This window comes from Austrofundulus limnaeus, unplaced genomic scaffold (assembly GCF_001266775.1).
Source record: "Austrofundulus limnaeus strain Quisiro unplaced genomic scaffold, Austrofundulus_limnaeus-1.0 Scaffold957, whole genome shotgun sequence".
Classification (NCBI taxonomy): Eukaryota; Metazoa; Chordata; class Actinopteri; order Cyprinodontiformes; family Rivulidae; genus Austrofundulus; species Austrofundulus limnaeus.
Window position 1 is genome coordinate 67,571 of NW_013953359.1, and position 14,803 is coordinate 82,373.

Here is a 14,803-nt window from a genome sequence, read left to right on the forward strand (position 1 = left end):
TATCGATACAGTATAGGGAAATGAAATATTGTGATATTTCAGTGTATCGGTATTTTCTTACACCCCTAATATTATCCAGCCCTACTTTGTTACTTTTGTTTGATTTTGTAAATGGCTGGTTGACCTGATGATCCCTGGAAACATTTAAATATCTAAAAATGATAGCAGCACAAACAAAACGAAGGTTTGACACCGATTTTGTCAGATTTGAAAAAGGTGTGTGGGTTCAACTTCACTCAGGTCATTTACTGTTCCTCCACTGTGCTCAAGCCAGAGGATTTTTTTTGCTGCAAGTTCGTGTGTAAGAGCTGGATCAGTATTTTCACATCAAACAGCTCACCAAGAAGTTAAAACCTAATTTTCTCTGCTTCAAAGTTATTAAATTTCTGAGGAAACTCAGTGTGCTTTTTTTTCTTTTTTGTTTCAGTGCAGCCATGGGACACGGAGTGGGCTGAAGCAGAGGGCCAAGCAATACACATTTGTGGTAAGTAGAAAAAAATATTCTTAATTGTTTAAAATTGCTATCTAAACAGTCATTAATGACAATGTTGCATTACACACTTAGTGTTGAAACTTTATGTACTGAAAGCAAYCACTAGAAGTACTTTATGAGGTATGACTGTTTCTGGGAAACAAAGTGAGTAGGAAACAAAATCTGCAGAGTTTCAGTCAGTGGTTTGGTTTGAGCACCTAATGAGTCGCTCAAAGCCTTCGTTCTCTGCTACCGTGTACGAGCACAAACCTTTGCAAACTAAAGTTGCAATGGTTTCTGTTATCTTTAAGTCCTGCAGAGAATCAGCTGGTAATGTTAATGTTCCTTTTGTTTTGCCCTAGACAACTTGTTGTCAGAAGCTAACGTTAGCACTGAACATCAATCGGATTGATACATACGGCAAACCAGGAGTGACAAAAAACATAGAAAACACCCCTCAGCTTCAGCACACACAAGATGCCATGAGGGAAAAATCGCCCTCATGTCCTTCCATCCATCCATCCATCCATCCATCCATCCATCCATTCATTCATTCATTATCTTCTGCTTTATCCAAAGTCGGGTCGCGGGGGCAGCAGCTTGAGCAGGGAAGCCCAGACCTCTCTTTTCTCCAGCCATCTCTTCCAGCTCTTCTGGGAGGACTCCAAGGCGTTCCCAGGCCAGCTGAAAGACATAGTCTCTCCAGCATGTCCTGGGTCTTCCTCGGGGTCTCCTCCCAGTTGGACATACCTGAAACACCTCCCTAGGGAGGCGTCCAGGAGGCGTCCTTACTAGATGCCCAAACCACCTCAACTGGCTCCTCTCGATGTGGAGGAGAAGCGGCTCTACTCTGAGTCTCTCCCGGATAACTGAACTACTTACCCTATCTCTAAAGGAGAGCTACCCTGCGGAGAAAACTCATTCCGACCGCTTGTATCTGTGATCTTGTTCTTTTGGTCACTACCCAAAGTTCGTGACCATAGGTGAGGGTAGTAGGAACATAGACTGATCGATAAACAGAGAGCTTTGCCTTACAGTTCAGCTCTCTCTTCACCACAAAGGACCGGTACAGAGTCCGCAAAACTGCAGAAGCTGCACCGATCCGTCTATCAATCTCACGCTCCATTCTTCCCTCACTCGTGAACAAGACCCCAAGATACTTGAACTCTTCCACTTGAGGCAGAACTCCACCCCAACCCGGGGAGAGCAATCCATCCTTTTCTGACTGAGGACCATGGACTCAGATTTGGAGGTGCTGATCCTCATCCMAGCCGCGTCACACTCAGCAGTGAACCRCTCCAGTGAGAGCTGAAGATCCTAGYGCGATAACGCTAACAGAAACACATCATCTGCAAACAGCAGAGATGAAATCCTGAGGCCACCGAACCGGACTCCCTCCGACYCCTGGCTGCACCGAGAAATTCTGTCCATATAAGTWATGAACAGAAGCGGTGACAATGGGCAGCCTTGGCAGAGTGAAACTCTCACTCTGAARGARTCCGACTCACTACCGGCAATGCAAACCAAACTCTGGCACTGCTTGTAAAGAGACTGAATGGCCCATAACAATGTACCCACAATCCCATACTCGCGTAGCGCCCCCCACAGTGTACCTCGAGGAACACGGTCAAATGCCTTCTCCAAGTCCACAAAACACATGCAGACTGGATTAGCAAACTCCCATGACTCCTCRAGGATCCTAGTGAGGGTTAAGAGTTGATCCAGTGTTTCACAGCCAGGACTGAACCTGCATTGTTCCTCTAGAATCTGAGGTTTGACTATCGATCRAACTCTCTTCTCCAGCACCCCTGAAAAGATCTTACCGGGGAGGCTAARGAGAGTGATGCCCCTGTAATTGGAGCGCACCCTCCGGTCCCCTTTTTTAAAGAGAGCAACCACCACCCCAGTCTGCCAATCCAGTGGCACTGCCCMCGATGTCCATGTAATGTTGCAAATGCGTGTCAACCAGKACAGCCCCACAACATCCAGAGCCTTGAGGAAATCRATTCAAAAAACTGTTTATTAATAAGTACAATTACACATTCAAGGAATTTGCTTTAATGTTCTGGTGCTACACAAACATTTTAAAGTACAGTTAAACAAATTGTTGAGGACCGTAACTAAGGAGTCCGGATTTGTTTGCTCCATGCAGAAGATCAGGTCCGAATGTGTGCCCGCTTTTTGCTTTGCCAGATAGCTCTGTGATGCAGACCACTGTGAAGAGCTAGAAGCTGAGTTCAGCATGATGAATTAGCTGTGCAGTATGATGAAGATAATGACTGCATAGCAAAGTAGAGGATTTACAACTCCTGAGGTAAAAAAAAAAAAAACATACAGGGGTTGGACAATGAAACTGAAACACCTGTCATTTTAGTGTTGGAGGTTTCATGGCTAAATTGAACCAACCTGGTGGCCAATCCCCATTAATTGCACATTGCCCCAGTAAAAGCAGAGTGTGAAGATTCAATTAGCAGGGTAAGAGCTCAGTTTTGCTCAAAATATTGCAATGCACACAACACTATGGGGGACATACCAGAGTTCAAAAGAGGACAAATTGTTGGTGCACGTCTTGCTGGCACATCTGTGACCAAGACAGTAAGTCTTTGTGATGTATCAAGAGCCATGGTATCCAGGGTAATGTCAGCATACCACCAAGAAGGACGAACCACATCCAACAGGATTAACTGTGGACGCAAGAGGAAGCTGTTTGAAAGGGATGTTCAGGTCCTAACCCAGATTGTATCCAAAAACATAAAACCACGGCTGCCCAAATCATTGCAGAATTAAATGTGCATCTCAACTCTCCTGTTTCCACCAGAACTGTCCGTCAGGAGCTCCACAGATTCAGTATACACGGCCGGGCTACTATAGCCAAACGTTTGGTCACTCGTGCCAAACGTCAGTTTCAATGGTGCAAGGAGTGCAAATCTTGGGCTGTGGACAATGTGAAACATGTATTGTTCTCTGATGAGTCCACCTTTATTGTTTTCCCCACATCCAGGAGGGTTACAGTGTGGAGAAGCCCCAAAGAAGCATACCACTGAGACTGTTGCATGCCCAGAGTGAAGCATGGGGGTGGATCAGTGATGGTATATCATGGCATTCCCTTGGCCCAATACTTGTGCTAGATGGACGCGTCACTGCCAAGGACTACCAAACCATTCTGGAGGACCATGTGCATCCAGTGGTTCAAACATTGTATCCTGAAGGCGGTGCCATCTATCAGGATGACAATGCACCAATACACAAAGCAAGACTGGTGAAAGATTGGTTTGATGAACATGAAAGTGAAGTTGAACATCTCCCATGACCTGCACAGTCACCACATCTAAATATTATTGAAGAATGGCTTAAAATCCCTCTGACCACTGTGCAGATATTGTTAGTTATTCCCAAGATGAATTGATGCTGTATTGGCCGCACAAGGAGGCCCTAYACCATACTAATAAATTATTGTGGTCTAAAACCAGGTGTTTCAGTTTCATTGTCATTATTGCCATTAAGGTTGGGCGGTATTGATCATTTTCATACCACAGTATAACAAAATACCTTCATACCCAAGCCTAATTGCCATGAAGAAATTACAGCWGTTTCTGCAAAATTGTGAAGAGTTCAATGAACAATTATTAGTTAGGTTCAAAGAAAAAAAATGAGCAAATGACTGAGGCTACAGAGTCTGAACTGTGACTTTGTGGTGGTTTAATGTACCTCAACTTARATCATGTCATCTCACTTGTCCAATTCCACACAGACTACAGCCAGCCAAATGCACCATGGGTCACGAGACTCAGGCTTCCACATGGTTTTTGTTGGATTCATTCGAGTGTTTTGTTTCCATATCGTGTGGACCCACATTTCAGAATTGCATATCTAAAAAAAAACATTTTGGAATAAACTCTTTCAAACTGTAGTAATTTATTATAATCTTGTGTTTGATTTCATACTTTGCAGTGAGTCACAAACCTCCTGACCAAACCTAGAGAAAACGCTGCTTTGTGGATTTGTCTGCTTTATTCTTCTGAAAGTTACAGCTGTTTTTTTATTAGCAGTTTTTTGAGGGGTTATATTTTGTTTGTTGTGTGTTTTCCAGGCTTCCCACTGTGGTTTATGACATGGCCACGGCCTCATCCAGAGCAGAGACGAGCCAAAACCACAGACGCACGCTCTATGCCCTTGGTGAGTCACGACAGGAGGCACAGATTTAGAAAGCCAACATTTTTGTAAGTCTTACTTCTTCCTTTGTGTACTCTCTCACCAGTTTCCTGTGCCAAACTTAAGAGGAAGAGGAGCGTTTTCGGGGCTGCCRTTTATGTGGAGGTGACAGCGGAGGGGGAGAGCTGCCGCACGGCAAAATCTCACAGCTCCTCAAGCCCTAAATGGGATGAAAGGTTCACTCTGTAAGAAGCATTAATGTGTTTATGTTTGCATGTTCTTTCTCTGCCTTCATTTGATACTTCTTAATGTCATGTTGTGGTTCTAAAAGTGTTTTCTAAAATGGCTCAGTGCAACAGATGTTTTCTGTTTCTTTGCTGCTGCGCATTTTTTGTGCACCATATGCAATCAAAATCAGGTTGTTGAAAATACTTAAAGTTCTAAGTATAATTATAACGAACCCTGAGGTGGCTGGAAAAGCTTTGTGACGCAGAGCTCTTTGTATCATCTCACAAGCGAAGCCAGCAGCCTCAACATTGCATCTCTCTGGCAAACTGCTCAACCAAATGCCAGAAACGAGTCATTGCAAATGATAATTGTTTTGACTGGGTAGTTATAGCAGACAAGACAGAGTGCTGCTGTATTTGTAATCATGTTTGGACCACAGAAGTTATGCAAGCTGCTGCTGATYCTCCTCATGACTTTCAGGCTGAAACTTTAGATGTTTGTCTTTGGACTGATCTGCTCGGCCCTTCAGACAATGAATGCACTGTGCTGTGTTCATTTTGTCCAAGGGGGCCTTTTCTGAAATGTGTTGTATTTCTGAGATCTTTTTTCACTGAGAGAAGATGATGGAGTAAATATAAAAACTGGAATCTGCAGTATAAGAAGTTCTTTATGCATGCTGAATCTCACTCTGAAAGGAAAACATAGTTCACAATGAGTTTAGATGTTAATTTCTAACGTGATAGCATGTCTTTTCATTTCTCCCTCATCTTTTTTTAGTCATTTGTCCTAAAGTAAAGAGGCCATTTTGAAAAATTYATACCTATCAATAGCTTGTTACCAATGTTTTCTTTTCTTTGTAATAGTTAAAACTAAACATGCTACTGGCAAGTTTTTTTTAAGTTAATTTGATTTCTGTAGACCTTTGCAAGACCCCTCAGTTGGTGTTTCATGGTCCACAATAGAGTCCCGACTCCAGCTTTGGAAACACTGCTGTAAAGGTCAATAAAGTAGAGTCAGCATGAGCTGCTATGACATTTTAGAGGTTGGAGTTGTTTTAAGCAAACTGCAGTTTTAGGAGCAGCCATTAGCTCTCCAGACCCATCAGACCTGAACTGTTTATCTAAACCAGGGGTGGGCAATCCTGGTCCTCGGGGGCCGCAGCCCTGCATGTTTTACACTTTTTCCCTGTTCCAGCACGCCTGATTCAGTCACTGAATGACCTCTTCCAACTTCTGCAGAAGCCTGATAAACACTCATTCATTCAAATCAGGTGTGTTGGAACAAAGAAAAAGCATGCAGGACTGCGGCCCTCGAGGACCAGGATTGCCCACCCCTGCTCTAAACTGAAGCTATCTGTAGCAGGTAAGATATTAACTGTTCATAATTGTTCCACAAAATCCTACTTCGAAATGCTATCTTTAAAAGACAGTTTGCTTATGAAATTTATCAATTATTATATTGAAAATGTTAATGTAAAAAAGAGCCCCTAAAATCTAATAATCTCCTGTATACAAGAGTAATAAACTCCTATTTTATTTTTACATTATAGAGAAAAAGATTATTGCAGCAGCCCGTGTACTATCAGCTGTTTTTATCAGTTCTTGTGGTATTTTTTTCTGTGTGCTCCTGATGTTGTAGGTCTGTAACACCCCGCACTCAGGTGGATTTCAAAGTATGGAGTCACCACACCCTGAAAGCAGACGGTCTGCTGGGAAAAACCACGCTGGACCTGAGTCAAGCTTTGGAGCGGCATGACAGAAAATGTATGATTAAGACACGCCAAAGCAAACAGGACATTATGAAATAAATAAGCTGTTGTGACTTTCATTATTAACAAATATTACTGTGAAGCAGTGTCATGAAATTTCACTTTAATCGAGCGAAATCAACCAGGCAGCATCAGCTGGTCTCTTTCTCATTTTGTAGCACAGGTTAACAGGTACATTTGCAGGATTGTGGGTGTTTTGTGAAATTTCACAAAATCTTTAAAACATATATCTGAGTTTGCAGCAAATTTTCATGCACATGTACACCAAAATCCTTGGATGATGCTCAGACATGGCAGGAAGTGKTTCAGAATGAATTTAAGACCACAATACTGTATGATTTCTGGAATGGAAAATGTTCATGTTCCTCCTTTCTGTACAAAATCTCACTGAATCAATCTCTTCATAATCACTTCAGTAGGTTTTAGTTTTTCTGTGTTTCATACAGACATGGTGCCTCTCACTACCTGGCTCCACATACCTGTATCAGGAACACGAGTACTTTGTGACAGAGAGACCAGGCTGGTTCTTGTTGGCACTGATCAGCAGCTCCGCGGTGTTGTGAATAAAAATGAAGCGCGGTTTAAGTGAGGTCAGGTTAGGAGAAAAACAAGTTTACTCCTGTTGTTGTGTTCATCTCTCTGGTTCATATTCATATATGTCCCAGTACACTGTTTAGTAAAACAATTGTTTCTAAGGCACTCTCGTGTAACTTTAACATCATTTGTCTGTTTGTGTGAAAACCTGTAAGACATAATAGAGAGCAAAGCACTCAACCCCTCTCCCTCTGCTCACAATAGTGGGAGAATAAATAAATTCAATTCAATTTTCAGTTCAAAAAATTTATCAATTTCATTAAAAGAACAATTTACAATAACAAATAAAATACACAAATTAAAATAAAATTAATAATTGAATAACTCCCTGACTTTATACAGTACTCCAATAGATTTAGATATTTTTGTTCTTAAACGTATGTGAGGTCTCCATGTCAGCTTGTCATCAATGATGACACCTAGAAATTTCACCTCAGTCTTCACAGATATCAATACCATCTACTTTAAAGGAGAAATCAACAGTTGTCTACCTGTTACTAAATATCGTAATTTTGATATTCTGTTTCTTGAAGGGAATCATTTCAGCCTATCAATGAATCGCAGACAATAAACGTTAAAATCTGGTCCTTAGTCCCTTTTTTTATATGATTGTAGGTACCCAATGCAAAGCTTTAAATAATAATAACAGGTTGTTGTTCCTTAAATTTTGAATTAGTTTGTAAAGTACAAGCAACACAAACTTCAATGAATGTTCTTGCTTAAACAGTGTTTTTCTACAAACAGACCCCCCCCCAGATATTTTGTTTAGTTTAAATTTACATTATTATTATGTTGCTGTAAAAGGCAGACATATAATGGTTTAGTGTCCGTCTATAAACTTTCTCTTGTCCTGCTCATAACTTCTAACGATAATTTAACAAAACTTCATCCACATGTCCAACACCACACAGAGTGTCATGTACACTTTCCACGAGGGCTGCCACGATTAGTCGACTAGTCACGATTATTGTCATCTGTTAAAATCGTCAACTCATTTAATAGTTGATGCGTCGTTTTTTTTTTTTTTTTTCTAACTTTGTTTTTCTCTCCAAACTGCTGCATCGCCTTCCAGTGCTGCTTCTGCCTTTCTGTCCTTGACACACATGTGCAGTAGAGTGGTAATTAGNAAACTTCATCCACATGTCCAACACCACACAGAGTGTCATGTACACTTTCCACGAGGGCTGCCACGATTAGTCGACTAGTCACGATTTATTGTCATCTATTAAAATCGTCAACTCATTTAATAGTTGATGCGTCGGGTTTTTTTTCTAACTTTGTTTTTCTCTCCAAACTGCTGCATCGCCTTCCAGTGCTGCTTCTGCCTTTCTGTCCTTGACACACATGTGCATTAGAGTGGTAATTAGGGCTGCCACAAATAATTATTTTTATAGTTGACTAATTAAAGAAAAATACAAAGTCAGAAAAAATATGAAGCATCGACCATTAAATTAGCCGTTGACGATTTCAGTAGTTGACATAATCGTGACTAGTCGACTAATCGTGGCAGTCCTAATTTCCACCATCCCAACTTCAAGCTGAAGGTCAAATATCAAGGTCAGATATTGTTTAAGGTCTTTGCTTGTCAGAGTCATGTAGAAGTGAGGGAGGGGAGTATTAAGGTCTTTGCTTGTCAGAGTCATGTAGAAGTGAGGGAGGGGAGTATTGTTTTTACCATTATGGCCATGGCTTCTACTTGTCCAGCTCGTCTGTGGAAGTAGCACCTAKTTGGGGCTCATAGACAGCAGGATTTACAAAGTTAACATAGCTAACAAGTAAAATAGACGAGGATTGAAGTTCTCTGTCAGCGAGATGCGTTTCTGTCTGTAAAAATGTTTTCAACCGTCCTGATTTGAGTGAATCTGTCCTGCATGAGGAGGTGTCTGTGGAGCAGAACCAGAGGAGCTGTTTCACAGCTTCATGCAGCAGCTGATCGGCTCGTTATTAGCTCTTCCCCGGTGCAGACTGAAAAGGAGCATACGTACATGTAGATCTTTTCATCAAATGCTATCAAAATCACTGTAACTGCAACCAATGTAAATGAGAGATGCTAAGTAGAATTACATTTAGTGTGTGAAACATGTTCTCATCGTCTTATGTTTTTGCTGTGTAGTGGAGAATGTGAAAGAGGTGCTGAAGCTGAATGTGGAGCAGAAAGGGGTCACTGTGCCTGTAGGGGAGCTGACCGTGTACCTTGATGGTCTGACTGTCACTGACCAGGAAGAACTGGCACCGCTGACGAATGGCAACGCAGCAAACGTCGCCAGTGAGTTCARTGTTGTTACTGTCTGGGGATGAGTGTTTTGTGTCGTGAACTTCAGCTGTTTTTGTAAATGTGAAGCTAGAAGGAAACTCATACTTTGTTTTTTATGTTATACTACTCAACCCTCTTTTTTATATAATCTATTAAATGTACTTTTGAGCTTATAAGTTTTAATATTTCYAAACCTTCTCTAGAAGTCCAGCAGAATGGTGATGCTCTTCATGAAAACGGGGACTCYTCATCCTCTTCCTCGAGGGCTGCCAACAGGTAACTGAAACCAACCGAACAGTTTCTTTCTTCCATGTTTTCTGTGACGGATGTCTATTTTAAAGTTAGATTTCTGGTCTGTAAGCGCTACGTTTGTACCTGGTATGATTTCAGAATAAGTAGGACTTATTTTATTTTCTTTATATTTCTTGCCGTTTTGCACCTGCATTTGTGCAGCATTGGGGGAAGGGAGTGTTTACATCACACAGATGAGAGGAACTTTACGTGAATCATTTGCAGTGACTGCCACGTTTTTTTTTTTCATGAGTTTAACAACACAGCATTAGCGCGTTACCAAACAACAACAAGCTAACATTAGCTACCGTTAGCTTACTGCTCTCCATCATCCTGGCCTCTCATCTTCAGTGCTGTACTGCTGGATGGTCCGGTACAGTCTACGGTACTTTTCCTTTGAGTTTGATGTCGTCCATTATTGTTGTGTCTCAAATAACACAAAATAAGATTGTGGGTGTTTAATAATATGATCCTGTCCACATCGAGGCGGCTCTCTTCTCAAAGCAAACACGACCAGGGCCAGGGTTGAATAAGGCCGGACCGTCTGGGGCTGGGCTGTACAATCCAAAAACGTCTTCTGTGGTCCAAAACCAACTAGAGCTAAGTTTAGTTCCAAGTATATATTGAGGAAAGTGTTGCAACTTAACCACTTATCAGTTTTCAAAATAAAACAACTTGGTTCACTTGTGAAATACTTGACAATATTTAATATGGGTAATGGGATGAAATCAAACCACAGTTGGATTTGGCTGAAACAGTTGTTAAGATTGGCAAACAAACAAAGGTGATGTGTAACAAAAGCAGCAGCTGAATAGAATGAGACATTATTCAGTTCATCAGTTGTATTCATCAAGTGGGCTCATGTAGAACTGAACTAGTGATTTTTTTTTATCCGCATGATCAAATTGTATATATTAAATATGTATGGAGTTTACAGATAAACAGTTGTGGATTGTTGGTTCTTGTCAGGTTGGTGGGACCTGCAGACCCACTTCACTCAGCTCTTTTTCCAGCTGTAACCACATCACTGCGAATGTCCCGGCCAGAAACATGCAACTCCAGCTGAACATTTAGTCCTTGTTATTTTTAGCTGACGTTTTATTCCTCTTTGTGCAACATTKTGTCCTTGTTATTTAGCAATTTTTCTCTGCTCACAAAGAAAACACGGCTTAAAATATAGATCATAAACTCCAGCTACAAATTATTCTAATTATTATTATGAAAAACAACATAAAAACATAAAGAGCTTCATTATTTTAAGACTTAAAACCTTGTTTGTTTCTTGTCTTTCTGAAGAAACATAAGAATGAGAAAGCTCCTTTTCCCACACTCTCTTTACTCCAACTCACAGCCGAATTGGAAACAAAAGCTGAAGAGATGCTTTCATTAGCTGTAAACATTGATGTTGTCAGCAGTGAATCGTTCAGAATAAAGCTCTGGATAAAACTCGTAAAAATCAATAAAAAGCAGCCAGGTTCAAAAATGACTGTCCACACTTTTTAATGTGTCTGAATAATAAAACCTGATGATCAAACTTTTACAGCATCTTTATCTCCACTGAATTCAATCACATAGTTACTGAATGACTGCCTCAATGCAGAGACCCAAACYCACAAATCTTTACCTCTTGTTTATTCTGAGTTGAACAGAAGAAGTGATTTTAGTTGTAAGTTTTTACCCTTGTTGAGTTTGTGTTATTTAAAAGATGTGCGGCTGAACAGATCCTCTCCTTTTTCTTTTTGATGAAGTCTGAATGTTTTTGTGTTTGGCTCAGATCAAACTCTGGATTACAACAAATAAAAAATACAACGACAACTTTATGTGCGTTCATTGCATCACACCTATCATATTACATCCACTGTAAATAATCGTCTCAACAGAAGGGGTTTGATTCACCACTGATCTTTTAAAAAGCCTGACAAACTGTGTTTAACATTTTTTGCAAATGCAACTCAACAAATGTTGCTAAATTGTTTGTTTTTTTGTCTCAAGTAGCAGGTAACTGCGCTCCTAAAGACTGAAAATATAAAGTTCTATTGAAAAATGTAAAGTTCTGTTCTAGAAAAACACCTGGAGAGATGTTCCTTAAGAACTCAGAGGCAAAAGTGAAGAATATCTCAGAATATCTCAGTAGTTTGATACCAAATGGCCGATACAAAGCCACACCTTTGTTTGCTCTTCCAGCACAGTGAATGGAACAGACTTGGGTCAGAGGTCAGGCTCCTGCTCGGCGTCCAGCGGTGCCGACGGTCAGGTTCCCTCCAGCTCCTGCAGCCCTGCTCTTGATCACGCCATGAATGGAGACGCAACACCCAACTGCACMCCGGTCCACCAACCCTCAGACGGTGACACAGAGAGCAGAACCAGTGAGTTTCTTCTCATCGATCCAACATTAACCTTATTTAAAACCCAGTGGGTGTGTGGCCTTTTAAAGACTTTTCTTCTTTCATTTGTGGCCTAATTCTCCTCTGTATTGTAGGGCGTTCAGTGGATATATGAAGTCTTTTGTACTGTATATGGTGCACTTGCATGAACTCTGCCTCAGCCTCAGGAAATGTTTTCCTGCAGATACTCTTTGTGTTTCCAGGGATGGTGTCGGGGTTCTTTAAGTTTATGTTCTTCATGGTTCACAGACTCATAGWGAGCAGTAAAGAAGTGCAGTAAATTAATTTTCATTAAGTGAGGCCTGCAGTCTCTGCTGCTGTCAGCACCTTTGTCCAAACACCCAGAGACTCAGAGAAAAAGGAGAGGCAGAATCAAGAAGACTGTGCAGCTGCTGAAAGAAGATTCAATCTTTTAAAAAATGTTAGGGTCCTCAAAATGATGCCGTTTCAGCATTTTAATAATCTAATTTATTTTAATTTAAAACTTTTATTTAACCAGGTAGATCTCATTGAGATTTAAAATCTGTTTTTTTACGGGAGACGGCAGCAGCACACAAACGTGACCAAATACAAAACTACAGATATTAARCTACAATCAAATACATCATAATAAAGAAAATCTGAGTCATTTTATTATTTGCCAATATGAGTATGTATTTGCAAATAATTAATCTCTCAGTTTCTCCAAGATATAGATAGAAATTTTTACAACTAATAACTGGAAGTTGCTTCAGTCATTTCCATGTTTACATTAATGCCTCTGCAGTGCAGTAATTGAAACCTTTGTTTCTACCGTTCTTTGTAAAAAAAGCCTGTTTTTGCATTTCTACATAGTGTTCAGTTTGAAACATTACAGAAATAAAAAATAAGTTGACATGAATCTCAATCACTACTATAGATTTATTCTGCTTTGTGAGATGAAGAGCTGAAAGTAATGTGAGTGAGAGCAGCTGCACGGAGTATTTGACCCTATATTGAAGAGCGTTTGGTCATTTTTAAAGTGATTATCAAAAGTTAGTACCTTATCAGCCATAAAACCAAACAGAGCAGGGAGTAATAAAGGAGGCTGGTCAATGTTTTGTTGTAGGCGAATAAAACAACTCCTGCTCATTTGTCAGATTAGTGTAATGGAGCACTACATTAGCAGAAATTAAACGGCTTCACTTTTRCACGAKGTCGTTTAGTTTGTCATCATTCTCTCAACCAAAAATATTTGTTTTACTACACAAGCATACATGTACTTAGGCTGCTGAATGTATTAGACTTCTGATCAGTACTCCCAGCAGGTTTGACATAATCCATAATTCAAAACTGACATAYAGACCTGTGCTACATTATGCTGTAGTGGCTCAGAACTGATTTAGAGCATTGAGGGGTCTCTGAATCAGGATCTCTATCAAATACATGAGATTCCTACAAATCATCTTTAGTTTCTCTAATCAGTCTGCATCTATCTGCAATTTATTAAGATTTAATCATGTTAAACAAAAGTTTTCTGAAGCACCATCMGGATTTAATCTGTACTGGAACCAAAGATAAAAAGTTGTCTCCCACCTCAGAGGCTCTCACCTCTCTAATCTTCTGTTTTTTAGCTCTATCTCTGTATCGAACACAGACGAGATAAAATGCATCCTCTTCTTTATTCTGATCTGTCTGCAGCAAACAGGGAGTCCTCTGAGGCTGCTCTAAGGCAATCATCTGCAACAAGAAGTGAAGTGCTGCCCCCTACAGATGACCACGAGGACTGCGCTCAGTCTGCTGCCGTACCAGACCCTGAACCGGCTCCAGCTGGCACGTCCCAGCACCTGCCAACCTCCTCCCCGTCTCCAGACACCTCCATCGCTGCTAAACCCGCCAATGGCACCGCCACCGCTSCCGCTGCTTCCACCACATTTGCCTCTCCCGGCCCGGAGGTCCCCRCCGTCACAGCATCTTCACCTTCATCCTCTTCCTCTCCGGCTCCGGGTGAAACCAGCTCTGCAGGAGCCGTKGGTAACAGCAGCAGCAGTAGCAGTGCAGCTGTGACAACAGACGGGGTCAAACCCAGACAGCAAGCCCCCAACGCTGCAGCCTCAGATCCTTTACCTCCYGGGTAAAACCAGCTGACTGACGTTACTCTGCTCTTTACTGTTGTTATCACACTAAAAGGTTTAACAGCAACTTTGTCCTGTAAATATGAACAACTCAGAACACAGTTTTTGTTGGAGTTAGCAACAAGCTAGCTTCCCAAAATGTGTTTTCATCACAGGAAATGTTTTTTTTTTTCCTCATGTCTCAGTTTTAATCACTCTAGGTCATTCAGATGTCACAGTAACCTCACTCACTTTTGTTTAAACTTGATATTTTTCAGGTGGGAGCAGAGAAAAGATCCACATGGGAGAACATACTATGTAGACCACAACACCAGAACCACAACCTGGGAAAGACCACAGCCACTACCACCAGGGTGAGCATTGCTTTAACACTGCTCCTGTCTGTAGTCCATGTTTCGAACAAGAATGTGTGATTTCATACGGTTAATCTGTTTTAAAAAGTTTTTTCATTCCCACTTGAACACATGCTGCATTTTAAACTTTTTACTCCAGATGGATCGCACAGAAAACATTAGTTTTGCTTTTTTATTCTTTCAGGCATCATCATAAACTGAGATAAATTAAGAC

The 14,803-nt window shown here is 40.9% G+C and overlaps 1 protein-coding gene across 3 annotated transcripts in view; it reads left to right on the forward strand.

Moving 5' to 3' along the window:
- LOC106533496 (NEDD4-like E3 ubiquitin-protein ligase WWP1) overlaps nucleotides 1–14,803 on the forward strand; it is a 37,217-nt gene that overhangs the window by 4,827 nt on the left and 17,587 nt on the right. Inside the window, exons 2-10 of one of the 3 annotated variants that reach the window (XM_014029829.1) lie at nucleotides 428–484; nucleotides 4,563–4,648; nucleotides 4,731–4,869; nucleotides 6,491–6,615; nucleotides 9,328–9,480; nucleotides 9,675–9,744; nucleotides 11,944–12,125; nucleotides 13,803–14,235; nucleotides 14,494–14,589. In XM_014029829.1, the coding sequence (XP_013885283.1) occupies nucleotides 4,585–4,648; nucleotides 4,731–4,869; nucleotides 6,491–6,615; nucleotides 9,328–9,480; nucleotides 9,675–9,744; nucleotides 11,944–12,125; nucleotides 13,803–14,235; nucleotides 14,494–14,589 (1,262 nt within the window). In that variant the 5' untranslated portion in view covers nucleotides 428–484; nucleotides 4,563–4,584. Of the gene's footprint in view, nucleotides 1–427; nucleotides 485–4,562; nucleotides 4,649–4,730; nucleotides 4,870–6,490; nucleotides 6,616–9,327; nucleotides 9,481–9,671; nucleotides 9,745–11,943; nucleotides 12,126–13,802; nucleotides 14,236–14,493; nucleotides 14,590–14,803 lie in introns of all 3 variants that reach the window. The other 2 variants (XM_014029827.1, XM_014029828.1) reach the window with 2 other exon arrangements.